Source organism: Melozone crissalis, unplaced genomic scaffold, assembly GCF_028551555.1.
Source record: "Melozone crissalis strain CALT ecotype California unplaced genomic scaffold, PUWL_Pcris_2 ptg000033l_1, whole genome shotgun sequence".
NCBI lineage: Eukaryota > Metazoa > Chordata > Aves > Passeriformes > Passerellidae > Melozone > Melozone crissalis.
The window spans coordinates 5,564,095-5,582,282 of NW_026535811.1; the positions used below are offsets into that span (position 1 = coordinate 5,564,095).

Consider the following 18,188-nt stretch of genomic DNA (forward strand, 5'->3'; position numbering starts at 1 on the left):
CCTGCCGTGCCCTCAGCACCCTCTCACTTCCTCCTCCTCCTCCCACTCCCCAGGCTGACCCTGTTGCTGTCTCCGCAGACAGCAGGAAACCCCGCCGAGCATTTTCCCACCGCTCTGACCGGTGCCCCAGCTCCTACGTCAGCGCTTCATGCCATGCCCAGGGCACGTGGAGGCAACCATGGGATCTCACTCCATGGGTTCCTTGCTTGTTGGGCTGCCCTGTGTGAGCAGAGATGCTTCCTGGAAGCATGTGGGGACACTGGAGAGCCCGTGCCAATGTCTGCTGGGATCCCACATTCTGGCGGTGGGAGCGGCACAGTGGCTATTCTTAGCTGCCAAAGGAGCCTCCTGGTAGTTGCAAGAGGAGGAGCTTGGAGCAGAGAATTCCATGTTATAAATGGCTAAAGGCTTTCAAGGGAAAAGGCCCTTGCTTGCAATGCTACCTGTTTTTTCCCCCTCCCCTGCTGTGGAAGATCCCTCCCTCCATCCTTTCTCCCACCACCCCACAGCCCTGCCTGAAGTGACTCTGCAGCTGAAGAGGCCTGGAGGTCACTGCAGGGAAGTTCCAGGTGCTCCTTTCCCATCCATCTCCTCCTCTCCAGCCATGGGCTGTGACAAGTTCAGCTCAGGGCAAGCTATTGCCAAAGAGGCTGGAGGGGCACAGGGCAAGAGGAGGAGAGGCAGGAGCTGGAAAGTGTGACTCTGTGCCCTGCACCAGGGCTGGCTGAACTGTGCCAAGGGAATCTCATTCCTACGCATGCAAACAGAATGGTTCCCAGTGGCACTGCTCAAATAACAACCTGGAAGTTGGCAGCTCTGCTAGCAATGGAAAAAGTCACTGTGGTGTGGATGTGCCAGAAACCTCATGTGCAGGGTTAGGTCCCCTGGCAGTCAAGGACTGGGCAAAATGAGTCCTTTCCATCAGCCTGGTGGGCTGGTTACTGGGACCACTGAGAGCTGCACTGGAATAACTCCGTGCTGGTCCCTGGTGTGCACGTGTGCTGCCTCTGCTGTGAGGAGACAGAAGTTGCAATGAGCTGCAGCACTGCAGACTTTGGCCCCAGCTTGTGTTGTCACTGGTGAGGTTAAAATTTTAAAGTATGGGTCAATTCCTTATCCAATTGAATCAATACCAAAGCTAATGATCATTTACAGCCTCAGTCTGAGGGCTATATAGCTGCTGTTTCAAGGCGAGTGTGTTGCACAAGTTACTCTTTCATGTCTTTGCCCAGTGGTGTGTTCTGCATATTTGCTCATGTTTAGACCACCATTTGTATTCCTGTGCTGTGTTTCCCTGCTGATTCCTTTGGATAAGCCCCAGCTAACATCCAGGTTGTGCTGGTCCAGTAAATCCAGGTCAAGTACTTTTAGAATGCAGGAATATGCCATGCTTCATCTCTATCATTTTACTACATGTGGCTAGGTTTTTTCCTGCAAATAACTTTAACAATATACTATTACAAACTACAACAATAACCCTTGTTTTCCTCCAAAGGTGATGATTCTTATCCAGTCTGCTATTCTTCACTTCCTCCTATCTACTCTGGAACTTTACCTAGCACTGAAATGCAACCTGTTTCCAGGGAAAAAAGCAGCAGCAATTTAATAACTTGGCATTGTTACCAGCTCAAAAGAGTAGGGCTAAAAAGGTGAATTCTTCCTGGATGAAAGTATGGAGGCCACACACCTCTAGTACTCCCTGGAAATCCTCAAAACAAAGCTTAAAGGAAACTTAATTGAGCCACAGGCCTTCCCCCCATAGCTGTGTATTTCACTTAGAGTTACACATATGAAACACAGCTCAAATAAGGAAAAAAAAAAAGAGATGGAAGGGTTACAGACAGGCAGTAATTGAGTTGAACTGAACTATTAAGGCTGTTCAGGAGGGTCTCAAGCAATTCCTCATGCTTTAAAGATGAAACTCATACCCTGCAAGTTCCATTTGCCTGACTCATTTGTGCCACCTCTCCCCGGGCACCTTTGAGCTCAGGCACTGGGGTGAAACCTCTCCCCTAGAGGCCACTGAGGGAGATCAAAAGGAGTGGGGCCTTTCTTAGAGAAAAGTGAAGGAATACCTGGAAGGACTTGATGAAGGTCCACAGCAGGGTCCGGATGCCCTCCCCTCGGCTCAGGAGCTTCACGAGGCGCATCACGCGGAAGAGTCGGAAGAAGGTGATTGAGATGCGAGAGTTTTCCTCTGCGTTCTGGAAGCCATTGGCACAGAGGCAGGAGTTACAACAGCACGAGAGCAACCAGGGCCCTGGGCCACAGAGGAGCCTACGCCGAGGGTTCACTGCACTGTTCCTTGTCCTGCCACTGCTCCCTGGGCTTCCACTCCCTTCACCCCAGGGACAGGCCGAGGCTGCTCTGGCCTGCCCCGTGTCCGATGGTGGTGAGGCTGCTTTAGGGGGCCTCTCAAGGCCATCAGCCTCTCCCCTCAGTTTGCCTGGGCTTTCTGATTAGGGATAGGATATGCTCATACCCTCCAATATATCTCCTCACATTGGAAAGAGGCAATTCCCCTTTGACCTTGCACTGGAGGAGAAAGACACTTTCCCTTTTGGCCTGCCTTGAGTGTTTCACCCCAGTGGGTGTCTCAGCCAGCAGTTCTGCTGAATCTGGTGTCAGGCACCAGCCATGTTCTGCTTGCTCTGCTGGGAAACAGGAACAGGTCCCAGATTTGCCCCTGGCTGCAAAACCCCGTGGGGGCACCCCAAGGTGTGTGCTGTGTCACTGGCACCACTGCCAGCCTGGCTGTCTCTGTGCTGCTGTGGCCATGCTCCTGTGGGCTGGCCCCTGGTCACTCTCTCCCACTGCTGGGCCTTTCTCATTTCTCATGACCCCTTTGTATTTCCCACAGTCTGCGCACTGACTTCTGTTTTTTTAAAAACATTTTATTTTGGCTTCGCTGCTACTGTTCGAGCGTGGAGTATTTTAAAATAGTCTTTCTTCTGGCCTGTTTTTTCTCACAGCATCTGCTTTGTCCCTAAGCATTTTCCCCTGGGGTTGTAACCAGCTTTGACGTTCCTCAGCCTTCACATGTGTGAAGGCAACATCCATCTGAAGGCTGCTGCAGCAGCAGGCTCACCTGGCCTTGGCACAGGACTTGCTGCCTAGCTCAAGGGCACAGCAAACGCCAAGTTTTCCAGTTTATTAACCCCCTAAAATACTGTGCCAAGCCTGTGGAGCTGGTGCCTTCCGGTAGCAGCACTGTGGGAATGTGACCTCCTGTCACAGTGGAGATAACACTGTCACCCTGCCACTTGACCTGCTGTGGAGCACAGTGCATGGAAACCCCCTCTCTGTCCCCACCCAGGCTGCAAAGACTGCAGTTGGAGTCTAAACACCACCAAAAGAGCAACATTTAGGAGGAAGAAACAGTGCAGATCACCCCTGCTGTTAACTACTCACCACTGTGTAAACCAAGAGAGAACAGACCCTTTGGATTTCCTGTCACTGGGCAGTGAAAACAGCAGCCTGTCTGCTTCTGATAAAAGCCAAGGCACAGGAGCAGCCTGGGTGGATGTTCCTGGGATGAAATGCTCAGATGCAGATGTGTACCTGGGTGTGCCCCTGTTTCTGAGCTGATTGATGCTCAGCTCTGTCCCTGTCCCCATGCAGGGGCTGTAGCTGGGTGCTGGGTGTGACCCCTGCTCGCACAGACAGCACCATGTGCAACAGATCAGGATTGCACCCAGCTGCAGTCTGTCTGTCTGTCTGTGGTGTGTCTGTCACCAGGCAACTTCCTCCAGGCCGTACCAAAGGCTGGCACTGGCTAACCATGGAGTAACTGGGTGAAAAAGACTAGGGAAACAGGCTGTGTCACTAAAAGCCTGAGCCCTCCCCACACCTCACATCATCCTGGTTTGATTACTTGGACATCAGGCTGTGGCCTTCAGCAGATTGGAGGGAGTTGCTCTGAGGTGAAGGAGGGAATGTGGCCTCCAAGGAATCAAAAATCATGGCACTGAGCACTCTCAGTGCTACAGTCCCAGAGGGATCACTGTAACGTCAAATACCTCTTCCAGTCCTGTAGAAGCCAAGCACTAATACCATCTAAAACAGAGCTGAGGTACCAATCTAGAGGTTGTATGGACAGCAATCATGCTGTGGTTGTGACTAAAAAACCAGAGTTTTCTTATTCTACCTGCTGTTCTTCTGGTTGGCTTGGCTCTTTAGGTGGCAGCAAGTTGGGACACGGGTCTGGACAGAGGTTTTAGTATTCCTTTGTCCTTCCTTGCTGAGAGGAGGCAGCTACTGTAGGGAGAAGTTTATCTCTGCCCTTCTAGTGTCCTGGAGCAGGCAAAGTCTCAGCAGCAGATAAAATAGAACAAATCCCTCCCTGACGCAAATGTGCAACTTACTGGCATCAAACCACTTAGCCAAAAACTCAGCCATACCTCAGAAGATTACAGTCATTTCAAAACTAGGTGGCTGTAGATTAGCTGATGCTTGAGTAGCCCTGCTTGCTTCCTCCTGGCTTTCATCCAGCTTTTTGAAGGCATATCCTTGCCAGAGGAGGGAGGTTCTGCAGCGTGGCAATCCAGAAACTGGAGCTCTCTGGGGGTGGTGTGGGACCTGCCTTGCACACCAAGGCAGCAGAGTTTTGTGCACCATTGCACCAGTTACTCTTTTTTTGTGCAAAATACAAACTCAAGTGTTATAATGAATCACCTCATTGAAGAGGAGCTTCAGAGGCCCAACTCTTTCTTTTCTGAAGTCACACTGCAAAGTCATTCAGTGTCACATTGACAGTGACACAGGGACATTGTGGCTAACAAGAAATCTTACCAGGTCCAGTTCTCTCTTGGTGGTTCATTAGAAGGCAGAACAACAGTTAACTTGACCAAAGGAAAGCTCAGGATGCACAAGAGATACACATGTGCAGCATATTCACAGCTCATGTGAACACCAGACTCACACCAATACATGACATGGCAGCTTCATGCACAAATAACTAGGCTGGGCTTGGAGAGAGAACTTGTGATCACGGAGAAGAGAAAAAAGGAGTGTGTTAGAAAGAGTGTCACAGAAGCTGGGAGGGTGGTCTGTATTTTTGGTCTTACCATAGAGGAAGAGCATTGGGTATGTTCAGCTGGCTTTAAAGAAAGGCAGACAGAAATAAGCTGTAATAAGTCTCCAATCAAGAGCCCTAGTAAACTAGGTCTTGGCTAACACAGGAGCAACAAAATGGCAGAAGAGGGCAAAAGGGGATTTGAAAGAAATGCACAAGAGGCTGGGCTTATTCCCTAGGGTGCCCAGGATCAAGGCTGGCCGTGGCAGAAGTGGGTACAACTGCCTCTGAATTTGATGTAAGCTCTCTCCACTACCAGCACACGTGACTCACACCCAGTGTCTCCTGAGTGCTGGACACCCTGGCAGTGGAGGTACTGTACTGGTAAAATGAGTTCAATACAGGGGCTGATTTGGCTCTCCAGCTCAGATCCAGGCCATGTCTGCACAGGGACCAGCCAGCTTCCAGTGCATCCATCTGATTTGCAAACCCATAACATCCCAGTGCTAAAGCAACACTTTCTGTTTATATATCCCCATTCCCTTCCACACAGTTCTGGGCTGGGAGAGTCTAACTGGCTCTTGGCAGCCCTGCAACACCGAGCACCAGCTGTGAATGTGGGTTGGTGCAGCTAATTCGCTCACTCTGCCTTTACCCACCTCACAGCAAAGCCCTAGGCACTCAGTGGATCTGTTCTTGGAGGCCAGGCTGAGCTGAGCCCAGCCCTGGTCACGCCTGGAAGAGTCAAATTGCTGCAGACACTCTGCCTGATATTCCTTGATTAACCTCTGGGGCCATTTCCAATACTGAGAGCAATTCTAAAATATACCCAAGGCTGCAAGTATCCTTAGGTGTAAGAAGCAGAATTGTAAATTAAATGAAACTGTCTTTATTAGGAGTCCTTCAGTTCAATAGTAACATAATCCTTCAGGCCTAACCTCTACCATATGCCAAACCTGTCTGCTACTTTAGCAAAGTGGGAATTGATGTGTTTCTGCCAGTGTCAGAATTCCCCTCTAGTGCCATGGAGGTCTCCTGCAGCATGCTCCTGCTCTCCAAGGATGCTGCAGTAATCAAACTGGCATTGTATTACCTAAAAACCTCTGTAGTTTGGATGCACAGCCTAGTTTGGTGATATGGGCAGATAAGAACAATTAAAAACCCAAGGTACACTAGCTCATTTAATGATATGGGTTAATTCATTGGTTTGGTAGTGTCAGCTTTCATTGCTTTCATCCTCCTCTTTCACATGTTTGCTCTTATGTTTTCAGATCACATACAGGCAAAAGTTGGCTTGAATACCAAATGAACAGCAGTGCCCATAGAGACATTTCTTACAGGTCAGGCATAGATTTTGATTTTGTGTTGCTAGGCAAACATCTTTCCAGCAAAGTCCCATCCCCCTTCCTCTTTCTAGTTCTGCAAATCACCTTTTCTCACAGTGGAAGGACCCTTATTCTGCTGCTTGCTGCATTCCTGGTAGAAGGTACAAATGTCCTTCAAAATAACTGAAAATTTTCTGGATTCTCCATCCTTCCTGGCTGCTGGTGTTTGTGCATCTGTGACTGACAGGCTGAAGAAGCCTCTTGAGGTGCTGTGGGATATTGTGCTTTCACTGTCATTTCTTCTTCTATTCCCTGAGCTAACTGGGCTGTGTTTTAAGTTGTGGTCAAAAATGTACCAAATTATATCACTGCCTATGGTAGAGGCTCAAAAGCAACACAGGGAAGGTTCTGCTGATGCTGGCAGGTGGGATTCGTACAAACTGTGGCACTGTGGGCTGAGGTTCCTGCTGTGCTTGTGTGAGTTCATGAGGGGGAAATCAACCCCCAGATTTGGGTTCCTGAATACATTTTTGGATATCCCCAAAGGTTTCAGAAAGGAGACAATCCTACCAGCTGTGCCAAAGGGGCACCCCATGGACCTGAGCACAGGAATCTGAGAATCCATTACTGGAACTTTCCAGTGTGGCCATTCTGAACCCTAAAGCTGAGAGAGCTACTGCTAGATTATCCAAGAATCTTCAGCCTTGCCAGTGATGTGGAATGCAAATTTTAGGACAAGGACAGGCAACTGGCACCTGAGAATGCAGTGGTCACATCAGTTCCCAGGGATGGAGGCGTGGTGACAAGTACTTGTAATTAAAGCCAGTGTCTATTGCCCATCTGAAGTGGACAGGATTTCATTTCTACAAATCTCAGAACAATGTGGAAAAACAAACCCTCATCTGTTTGATGTCTCTGGAAGAGCTTTTGGAGAAGCTACACCACTGAGCAGAAAGCACTCTTGGCTGTGTTCCCTGCTGCTGCATGGGGTTAAACCTGCAAAGGAACTTCAAGACAAGACTTCTGTCCTGCCCTACTCCTTTGGGGCATGAGTAGCATGAACATACTGAATGGGAAAGGGCCACAGCAGGGACATCAGTCAGAGGTGATGTTCTGAGCAGTTTCTCTCACAGAGAAAAGGGATCTGAAGTATAAATCACAAGTACAAGGTCATATTTAGAGTGATACAGAAGGGAACCTGCAGGCTGAGTGGGAAAAGAAATATCTGAGGCAGGGTGCATGTGTGTGAAGACACTCAGGGGGATGAGTGCAATGAGAACTGTTTGGGTTTTTTTTTTTTTTCTTTCTTTTTATGCCACTATATTTAAAAAGGCAACAGAGATGTTAAGAAGCAGAAGGGTCCAAGAAAGAGAAGAGAAGGTTCTAGAAGCCCAAGTAAAATTCAGTAGGATAAAGACTGAGTGATCCCTGCAACATGTCTGAAAACCTCCTCAGAATATTGTTGCCTGCTTACATCTCATTCATATTCAGAGTGTACTAGAACACCAGCTTTTTAGGCAGATAAATTGCTGCAAACCTGTGAGCATTCTTAGAGCCCCTACAGGCACAAAAGAGGAAGTCAAAGCTTGTGCCCATCATGAAGTCGGGATCCCAGGTAAGGAAGTCTCTGGGAAAGAAGCCAGGTTTATTCAACAGAGAGATACTTAAAATCTCAGAGGCCACAGCACTGGATAAGGGAACTGTGTTCCTGGTAATCCTGCTCTGCCTGGGTCGGGGACAGTGAGGTTTACTGGCAACTGCTTGTGAGGAACACAACCCCTCCAGGTCCTGTTGAACCTCCATGATGTCTCACAAATCAAACCTGGTGTCTGAAAAAGTTTCCAATGGGTTGTGCTTTGGAAGCTAGGAGAGGATAAAATTTGCACTCCTAAGGAACCATTCTCAATCTTTCAAGAGCAATATGTAACAGAGTAAATATAGTGGGATATTTATACTGTAATGCAATCCATTCTGAAATTCTGAGAAGGGATGATGTGGCTTTTCAGATGTGTAAAGACAGCAGGAAAAATATGAGCAAAAAGGCTTTGTATATTCACAGTAGTATCAAAGTTCCCTGAAATAGCCATGGCTTAGAATATTTTATGGATAAAGATTGGAAGAAAACAAGAAAGTGTGTCAATAGGCAGATTCAAATGAAAGATTCAGTAGGAAATTCCAGAGAAGAGATATTAATCCCACCTCATCCTTGTGGAACACTGGAGACAGAGGACCATGTTGGGAGGTTTGAGCTCCTTTTGGCTGGTTTGCTGACAACTGTAATGGCTTTGCAGAGAAGCAGCCCCTGGAAATGCCTGAAAGGCAGCTTCATTAGGTCTGTACAGTATGTGTTTAATCCATATAACCATGGAGGCTCCTCCTCTGCTGGGTAAGTGTCAGTAGCTGTTCAGGAGCTGTTGATGACAGGACAGGCAGACAGCATTCCCACTGCTGATGGTAGCAATTCTTTTACACCACAGGACACACTGAAGATGAGTTCAACTCCCTTGAAGTGGATCTAGCCTTTGCTAGGAAGTCCAAACCGATCTTTTCCCTGATGTTTGAGGAGCAGAACTTCCTTGCTGATAGCTTTTTACTTTCTACCAACATTTTCATTCATGGGGAGGAATCTCTTTTTTGCCAGAGACAATTCAACCTTTGTGTTGTGGAGAGCATTTGAGCAGCTGAATGCACAGTGTTATAATTGCTTCACTGGAGTTGTCTCAGTCAATGCAGAGGTACAGCTGCAGCCTCCCAGTTATGCCTGATAGGTTGGAAGAAGTGAGAGGAAATGTGTGTTTGAGATGCTGGCACCACAATATGACAGAGTAGCTCCATATTTCTCAGGAGAATGAGTGGTCAGATGCTTATGCTGCCTTTTGTGACAAACAATCTGTCATGGCCTTTCTCCACTGAGGAAACTGTGGCTCATGGATGAAGCTTCCAAAAGCCCACTGAGAGCAGCTGGTTGCTGGTGATGGATGTCTGCTAAGATATTTCATTGATGTTGAATTTGGAGAATGAAAAGTTACCCATGAAGATGCCGTATCTGTTGGAAACTTGATATTTGTTCTGTCAGCCTTGTCCCATGAGGAAGGGGGCGGCATGTTCACTTCTTGCTTTTTTCTCCTCCCTGCAGGAAAGGTGCCTCTGAGAACCTGCTCTGCAGAGCCTCCTGAGCAGGCTGAAGTGTTGTGTAGTTCCTTTACATTTGTAGGATATCAGCCTTTTCTAGATCAAGGTCTTTAGGTCTCCTCCAAGAGTCCTACTTCAGCCATGCTGCATCTGTGACTTTGGACACAAGATGAAGTGTGGCAAGAGATGTTTTGAGGAAATTAACTCATTAAAGCCATAGGTAAGATGTGGAGGAGAATTAAAAGCACACATTTGGCAATGAGAAACCCCACTGCTCTTCTGGAGATGTTTCCTTCCCATGTGCTATCACTGAGATAGGATCTCCAAGGTTTTGAGTTTCAAGAAGAACAAAAATTTACCGAAGTATTGGGGAAAAAAAGAGTTTTAGAAGTTATCTGTGCCATAGAGACATGGTAAAAGAAGTCACTAGACATCCTCCTGTATTTGTAGTGTCAAAAATCTCAAGTGACCTCAGGAGGCTGAGTTGCACAAGTCTTTGTGGAGAGCTGGAAAAAGTCAGGGCTTCAAATCAACCTGACTGCTGGCAGGTAATATTCTGCCATGGCACTGGGGAGTTACCACAGCCCCTTCCAGAGCCATCCATCTGCCACTGCTGTCTGAGGCTTTAGTCACAAGAGCCCTGGAGATAATCCACCAGCCACCAAAAGTCTCTGAGGTTATTATGAAGCCAGGCAGAAATGTATCTGGTACTTCTCTGACAGGGAATACCACTGGATTGCAGATGGCATAATTGGGAATTGTAAATTCCCACAATCTTACAGTGAAATCAACTTATTAACAGGGGAAAAAAAAACCCAAACAAAAAAACCCCCAAACCTAAACAAACAAACCCAAAAACCCCAAATCAAACAAACAAAGAAACAAAAAAACCCCCCAAAAAACCAAAACAAAAACCAACCCAACAAAAAAACAGAAAAGCGAAAAGCTTCTCAAACTATACCTTCTTCTTTTAAGTAAGGATCTCTTTGAACATTTCTGGGAACATTTTGAACAAAACTAGCCAAAATTCATTTTTTTTTCCCCTGCAAAAATATTTTCTGTTAGAAGAATGCTGATGCTGAAAGTCAAATGTTCTGTATACACATGCCAATTCTGAAACAGGCATTTCAGAAATGTAAGGTTGCAATCTCACATTTTGTCCTCACACATTTTAATTTGGTTTACATTTCCATTATAAATCATATATAACTGAGAAAAAAAAAATCAATGCCAGATTAAACTGCTTTTACTTTACTTAAGCGTATGTCTTGAATCTTGATTATTTCAATAAAAATGATCTTTTACTGAAATTTTTTCAACTTTAAATTTTCTTTCTATTTTAAAACAGAGAAAAATGTTACAAGGGGCTTTTGGAAACAAAAAAATCGAGCCTCTCTATAGCTGTAATCTGGGTGAAGGACTGGAGGGTTTTTTGATAATTTAATGCCTATTAGAAAATGGCACCATCTTACAGGAAAACTGGGAATTGAGGGATGTGATGCTGCCTTTACTGGGGCAAATAGTGAACACCTTGTGGATTTCCCTGGAAAAAGCTCTGAGGGTGTTCCAGTGCAATATAAAATGCTGATACTCAGCTCTGCAGAGGAGACTGAGCTCTCCTGCAGCAGGGAATTAAAATTTCATTTGTTGCAAGGAGGGGAATTGGGGAAAATGCAACATCTGCAATGGGGTTTGCCATTACATTTCTGCCTGCATTAACTCATGGGGGCCAAGAGACACCAAGAGTCAGCTCATCCAAATGCAATATATATGCATTTATACTTCACTGATTCCACATGATCTCAGACCTCAGGGGAAGCATTACCATATCCCTGTGCAACAAAAGCCTGTTTTGAATACAGTTAATAAGGGCAAGGTAACTTCTTAAGCAAATGAGTCCTGCAGCTATCAGTTTTTTCCCCTTCATTTCCTATGGATTCTAAGATTTTGAAATTCTGGAGCTTGCTTTACTAATTAGCTTCTAATATGCAAATCATACAAATTTGAATAGCTTATAAATTAATTATATATATATCTATCCAAAAATTGTCAGACAGAAGTCTTATGGCTCCAAGTGCTTAAGGTAAATATAAAGAAAGTCAATTGCTTTTATTTGGTTATGCAGATTACCCTAGATTGACACTTAGAGGACAAGTAATGAAAGGGCTGCTTTTTCATACAGCTAAAAGCTCTATTTTTTCCCCAAGACTTTCAGAAAAGCAGAACAATTGGTAAAGCATATATATGCAAATTATTCTTAATTTTCAGGATGTTTTAATAATCCTTCTCATTAGCTTTGGGAAATCAAGTCTTAGGGTAATCAGGCCTGGGAGGCTCCTGAGAAAGCAGCAGATACTAACCACTATCGGAGATGTAATGCTCATCTTCAGGTGCAGCCACTGGTCTGACTTAGAGAGGCAGGTGCAGCTGGCCTGTGCTTCATTTGAGTTCTGTGGGACAGGCAGCCAGAAGAAGCCCTAGAACATCTGGATGAGAAGGAGCTTAAGATGAATTGAACCATGAAAATAAGTGTTCAAAGGCTACATGTGTGCAGAGCTTTTTGTTTTACAGGTGGAGAGACTCTGAGGATCTTCTGTTTGAGTAAGAGAAGAGAGGTTTTGCGGATTTGAATGCCTCTGCCAGCAGCCATGTGTGATGAACTTTTTTTTCATTAAACTTGGCTTTTCATCTGACCAGTTCTTGATTCACAGGGCAATGGCTCCCAAAGGAGATGATCAGTGTGTCCCAGCCCAGAGCAGCCTGAGGGGGATGACCTTGGGAGCAGAGCAGGCCACTGAGCAAGAGGGAGAGAGAGCAAGATGAGAATTCAGCTTTCCAGCTTTCCTCACTTCTATTACCATCCATGCCAACAGTGTCCTCATTTCTGTTCCTGAGCAGTCCAATGTGCTTCACTGCATTTCCTGAGGCAAAGTTAACATGGCTTTTAAACATCAAACTCAGCAGTGTATTTATCACTGTGCTGGAAAAGGCAGTCTTCTTTTCCTCCACCTCTTTAGAGAGATTTATGTTCTGAATTATATTGTTGATTACTCTCTTTCCTTTTTCTTTTTTTCATTGTCTGGGAGGGAAGAGGGAGAGAAACCTGTGGGACATGTTTTCCAAAAGGAGCACGGCCTGTATCTGGTTTTCATTCCAAGTAACAGATATTTTCAAATCCAGGTTGTCCCATCCCAAACACCCAAATAAATCCATCATCTTGACTTCTTATCTGCAGCAGTGTTGTGAAAGCACAGCTGCTGTGGAGGGCTGCAAGCTGGGAGATGTTCTCTGACACACTTGGCCTGCTCAGGTTCTTGTCTACTAAGACCATGACACCAATTTTGTTGTCAAAATAAAACAGAAGTAAAAGACTGTTCAAAACATCCATGACAGTCCAAATGGCTTTGTTGTGCACTGTGTAAGAACTGATTTTTCCATTTCTTGTGGCATCCCACAGCCTGCCTTGGAAATGAGAATGGCAACAGAGCTTTTCTCTGAGATGAACTTCCTGAGCCACTTTGTGTCCAACACCTTGCAATGCTCAGTTGGTGCTGAGAAGGTGAGTGGCATCTACAGGCTTCTTCTTCCCTGTAGACCGGTGATTTATGAGGATTTTGGTGATTGATGAGGAATTAAACAAACTCCCAGAGGCATGTCCTTCTGCTGCCATGGCTGTGTTTGTCTTCTCTGCACTGGATGTTTGAGCACTTCTGCAGATATTTGTTAATTATTTCTGAATTAGCTGATGGCATTTCATGGTGTGGGAAAAGGACAAGGAAGAAGGAAAATGAAGAACAGAGTGAAACTTGGTGCTCTTTTGGGTCTTTCTGGGGTTTCTCTGGTCAGCCTCAAGCTGAAAGATGGAGGGAGACCTTTGGAATTTGTAGGGTTCCAGGAGCACATGAGTCCAGAAGGAAACTTCAGTAGCATCTTTGTGGTACTGCACAAGTCCTGATTACACTGGGGGTGCCAAGGTTGGAAGGAGCCCTGTGGTCTGCAGCAAAATCCCCACTCCTCAGTACAACTCTGGGGGCTGCTGGAGCCAGGGAGACACTGGAGCAGGAGCAGGTTTTCCTGGGAAGGGAGGCTACCAGCTGACAGATTCCACATGCAGTGTTGCCAGGACCCATCCTTTGGGAAGCCCAGAGGCTTTGGGACAGTGTGAAGATGGATGAGCCATCTTGTGCTTTGATGAAGGTGCTTAAAGGAACTGCACATGCAGGTGGAAGCAGGAGAAAACCCAATCCAGCTTGGTTTCAAAGCAATAGGTCTATGGGTTGCAAGAGGCTCTGGATGACTGTAGGTGAACTATCAGCCCCTGTCAGTTTTGTATAATTAATCTTTGCTCAAGGGAGAATATCCAGGGATACCAGCAGCCGAAACAGAGAGATTGTTATGGACCATTTTCACCTGAGATTTGCAGCAGCTAGTGTTTAATTCCCAGTCTGTGTCTTTTCATTGCCTTTTAAATTAGAAAGTTATTTAATGTTGATGCAGAATATTTCCTAGGAAAAAACCAGCCTACAGACTTATTGCATTTCTGTATGATACTATGGGATACAATGAAGTCTGTATGTGTCATTCTGGGATTTGAAATGCCAATCACAGGCATTATCAGAAAACATTAGAAGTGGTCATATGGAGACTGGGAATAGATCTTACAAAGCTACTTAGCAACGTTTTCTTGTTCTACATATCTTTCCAAGAATAAATTATTATTGATTTGATGAATTCTTTGGTAAAGAAACCAAACAAGGATAGGGACTGTTTAGATGATATGTAATACTCACTCTGTGTGATTTACTGTGTTCAAGTATGGTCAAACAGTTGAGTCTCAAATTCCCTGTCTCTAAACATCAATTTGTTTTGATGTTTTTCTATTAACAAGTGTTTCTTTACAGCTGAGGCATCTTTGCCTTCATGTCTGCTCATCTTATATAATGATGTCTGGCTTTGGATGAAGGAGACTTTCTCCCAGCCCCTCAGACAGGGCCCAGCAGGCAGCACTGCTGGCTGGTGTCTCAGAGCTTCAAAGTGGAGCTGGACAGAACAACTGGGGTGCCACCAGCTGGGATGTCCCATTACTCTGCAACAGCAGTTAGAGCCAAGTCACATCCTTTGGCCATCAATCAGCTGACCATGAACTGATTCCAGTCCCCACAGCTTGGTCATCTGGCTGCAGCAGGGGATGGGTCCCATTTAGCAGATTCCCAGGGAGATACATGAAGCAGAAGTGGTTTTGTTGGCATCTTGTGCCAGACAGTCTCCTCAAAGAACAGATCAGAGAGTGAAGGTAAGAGCACAGCCATTTACAAACCAGATGTCTATGAAAAAATAATAAAAGAACCACCCCTCTTGTGTTTGCCTGGCTGGTGCATGAGAATGTAGAGGAAGCAAAGCAAGAGCTAAATGAGAGTGCTATATTGACTATATTGGAAAGGGTAGAATTAATTTATATGTTTACCTTTGATTACAAATCTGGGTGAGCAGCAAAGCCCCCACAACTGGATGTACATTTGATGGGAGGTCTGTACATTTGGGTTTGCAGGCTGGTACCATCTCCATGCTGGAAGGCTGCCCAGTGCCTTGCACAAAAGGGGGGCAGCTCTTCCCCTGGACTGATGGGATCTGGCTGAGGACAGAGAGGAAAATCTACTGCTAGATAAGATAGAGGGGAACTTCCTACTGCCTTGCTGCAAATGTCTGCTGCCCAAGATTTCAGCAAAACTGGGACAAAATCACTGGGAAAAAGAAGATGGGGGAGAAGAGCAAATTAAAGAGGAAAACAAGTAAAAAATGCTTGTGTGTCTTCCCTTCTTCCATCACCTCCACTGCTTTCATTGCAACTGGCAGTGCAGCCTGGGATGAGTTAGAATTTCTCAAAATATGTACAAGATGGTGCACACAGTGAGGTCTTGTAGCGCCAATTCTAAAAGCTCTTGTGATTTGCATGAAGAACAGGAGCTTTTGCAGCACAACTGGGTGAGTGAAATGCAGGGGTTTGTGCCCTCTCTGTTACTGCAGCCTGTGTATGGAGAACAGCGACACTGGAAAACTCCTTGGGCATTCTCAGCAAGGTAGGTCTGAGAAAAAAGAAAATTAAATGCCAGAAACATCTTTCACTGCTTCAGGGAATTGCCTAAGATGGCAGAACCAGCTGGATTTGAACTCACCCAAGCACCTTTTTGACCATCAAACTTAGGGTGCTTAGAGATCGTTAATTAACATTAATATATTTAGAGATGATCTAAGGAATCAAGAGTCAAGAAAAAAGTCAAGAGATTTTCCTGTGGATTCATATAAAGACACAATCTCTATTGGAGTTCAGGGAAAGTTAAAAGAAACTTCTGCTAGGCAAAAGGAATGATTTATCCTGGCTAGCAAGCCAATGGAAAAAAATAATCAGCTTGGGGTAGCTCTGTTTAATTTGAGTGTTTTAACTAGCTTTGTGGAAAAACACATTGGAATCAAGAGGAAAATGAAATATAACTGTAATATATCACAGATGTTGATGCCAGAATATTGTAGTGGGTTTTTTCTTCAAAGTACTGTGATAGAAAAATGACAAGTAAAATTAAATACTGGTCAGAAAACCTGCACATAGGCTTTTAAAAGAGCTCTTTGTACTGAAATGTAGATGCCATATACTTATTTTTACTATTGAACCAACACAGGACAAGGTTTATTGTTCTTTGTGTTCCAACTATTAGCTTTTACTATTATTATAGCAATAATTTACAGTCAAATAAGAAAAGAGGACTTCTGCTCTAAAGGCCTTAAAACCCAGCAAGATTTTGAGTATGTGCAAGCCTGCTCTAATTAAAAGCACAATTCACTCCTTAGGGCAGCCAGTGAGATGCTGTGGGCCACCATTTAAACCATTTTTACTCAGAAGGACTCCAGACAGGTTTATGCATCAGGTCTTACAGTCATAGGGCTGTCTAACTTTCTTTTTGCTGCTTTCACATTTAGCTTTAAAAATTTGTTCTCCTGGATTCTTTATCTTTGGTTTATCCTATTTTAATTACCGAGAATGTGTGTGGTTAAATTTTTCCAGTAAGGCAAATTTATTTTTATGCTACTCTTAAGTCTTCCCTGCATTAAAATACATTCTGATTTTTCCATGGGCCTGGAATAATGTCAGAAGCCAAGCATAACAATTTTGTGGAAATCACAATATTGAGGTACATCCTTAAAATTGGGTGGTATGAAGAGTCTTTCAAAGTGGGAACTACCTGCCTTCTTCTTATGGTGCTAGCACTGCTAGCAACAGCTCAAACACTCAGGTAAACTGAAGAAGGAGTAATTTGCATTTACTATCCCCTTCTTTTGCAGAAAATACATACTTATTTCTGATTGTCCATATTTGATATAGATTTCCATACAGAAAAAGTTGTGCAGTTACCAAAATCACCTCTTTTATAGAGCAAATCACATTTTGAACTCTGGAAATGCACTCAAAATACCAACATTTTAAAGAAAAGAGATTAAAATAAAAAAAAAAAAAGAGGCCCCATTATTATGACAAGTATATACATAAATAAAACCAAAAATAACCCTGTTCAAACATGGTTGTGGTTAGATAGTCATATGATACTTCTTTCTCACCAATACAGGGTGAAAAACATGCACTAAAATTGTTGATTAGGCATGGGAAGTGATCAAATTCAAATTGATCTAAGCCTAATCTGTGGAAGAGTCCAGGGCAGCTCTCCTGATGTTCTTCAAATGCAAAATAAAGCACTTGTCACTGCTACAGCTCACAACCATGCTTCAACATGGTTTCCTACAGCTGGGGCCACCTTGGTGTGTTACCTGAATTATTCCAGTGATAAAAACACCACCAGATTAAAACAAAAAAGAGAAAAAAAAAAAGAAAAGGCAAACTCAATCCACCCTCCCCCCCCATCAATTTTAGCAGCAGTTTTTCCAAAAAGAAAACAAGTCATATACACATACATATACACGCACACAGGGAGAGCTCAGGACTGTGGACACTTCTGGGATGGCAGCAGTAAGGGAGTAACAACACAGGATGTCAAAGAAGCCACTGTGCTTCTCCAGCCCTTTGCTACATAATTTGGAGGCCTCTGCTACCCAGATGGCATTTGAGAGGGGGAGAAAGGAGAGTGGGGGGAGATGTTTTCTGCCTCTTTCAGAAGGTTTGGTTAAACGAGCTTGCGAGTTGTGGGAACCGCAAAGATTTGGTGGCGGCAGCCGACGGCCAAAATCTGAGCAGCAAAGGGCGTGGAAGCGGAGAGAACCAGACAGGCAGAGAAAGACAGACAGACAGACAGCACAGCGACAGAGATGAATGGCAGTCCCAAGTGAGGTGCAGGCTGGGTGCAAGTCGTCCTTCCCGCGATCCTTGCTCCCTTGGAGGGAGGGGTGTGTGCCCATGAGGGCGGCAGGGCCGCGCTGCAGTCCTGGCGCAGGCGGCGCCGCCTGGACAAGGACTGCAGGGCCTCAGCCCTGGTTCTCTGCCTTCAGACACATTGGTTGGGAGTGAAAATGAACTCAGGGGGTTTAGTGTGGCTGGAGAAGGGGAGAGGAAAGTGAGGGAGAGAAGGAAGAGAGGCAGGGTGTGGGTTAAAAGGGAGGAGTGCAGGAGAGGGTGAAAGGGAGATTTAGGTATAGGCTTTCAGATATTCTAAAGAATGGGAGCAGGAGCTCGTGGCAAATAATATGAAGCCTCTTGACACCAAAAGCAAGATGAT

General features: G+C 45.1%; 1 protein-coding gene across 1 annotated transcript in view; it reads right to left on the reverse strand.

The window, feature by feature from the left end:
- The window catches only part of CACNA1C (calcium voltage-gated channel subunit alpha1 C), a 408,531-nt gene that overhangs the window by 27,389 nt on the left and 362,954 nt on the right, over positions 1-18,188 (reverse strand). The window contains exons 32-33 of the mRNA XM_054281854.1: positions 5,067-5,099; positions 2,076-2,204 (exon numbers count right to left, since the gene is read on the reverse strand). Of these exons, the coding sequence (XP_054137829.1) occupies positions 2,076-2,204; positions 5,067-5,099 (162 nt within the window). The remainder of the gene's footprint in view (positions 1-2,075; positions 2,205-5,066; positions 5,100-18,188) is intronic.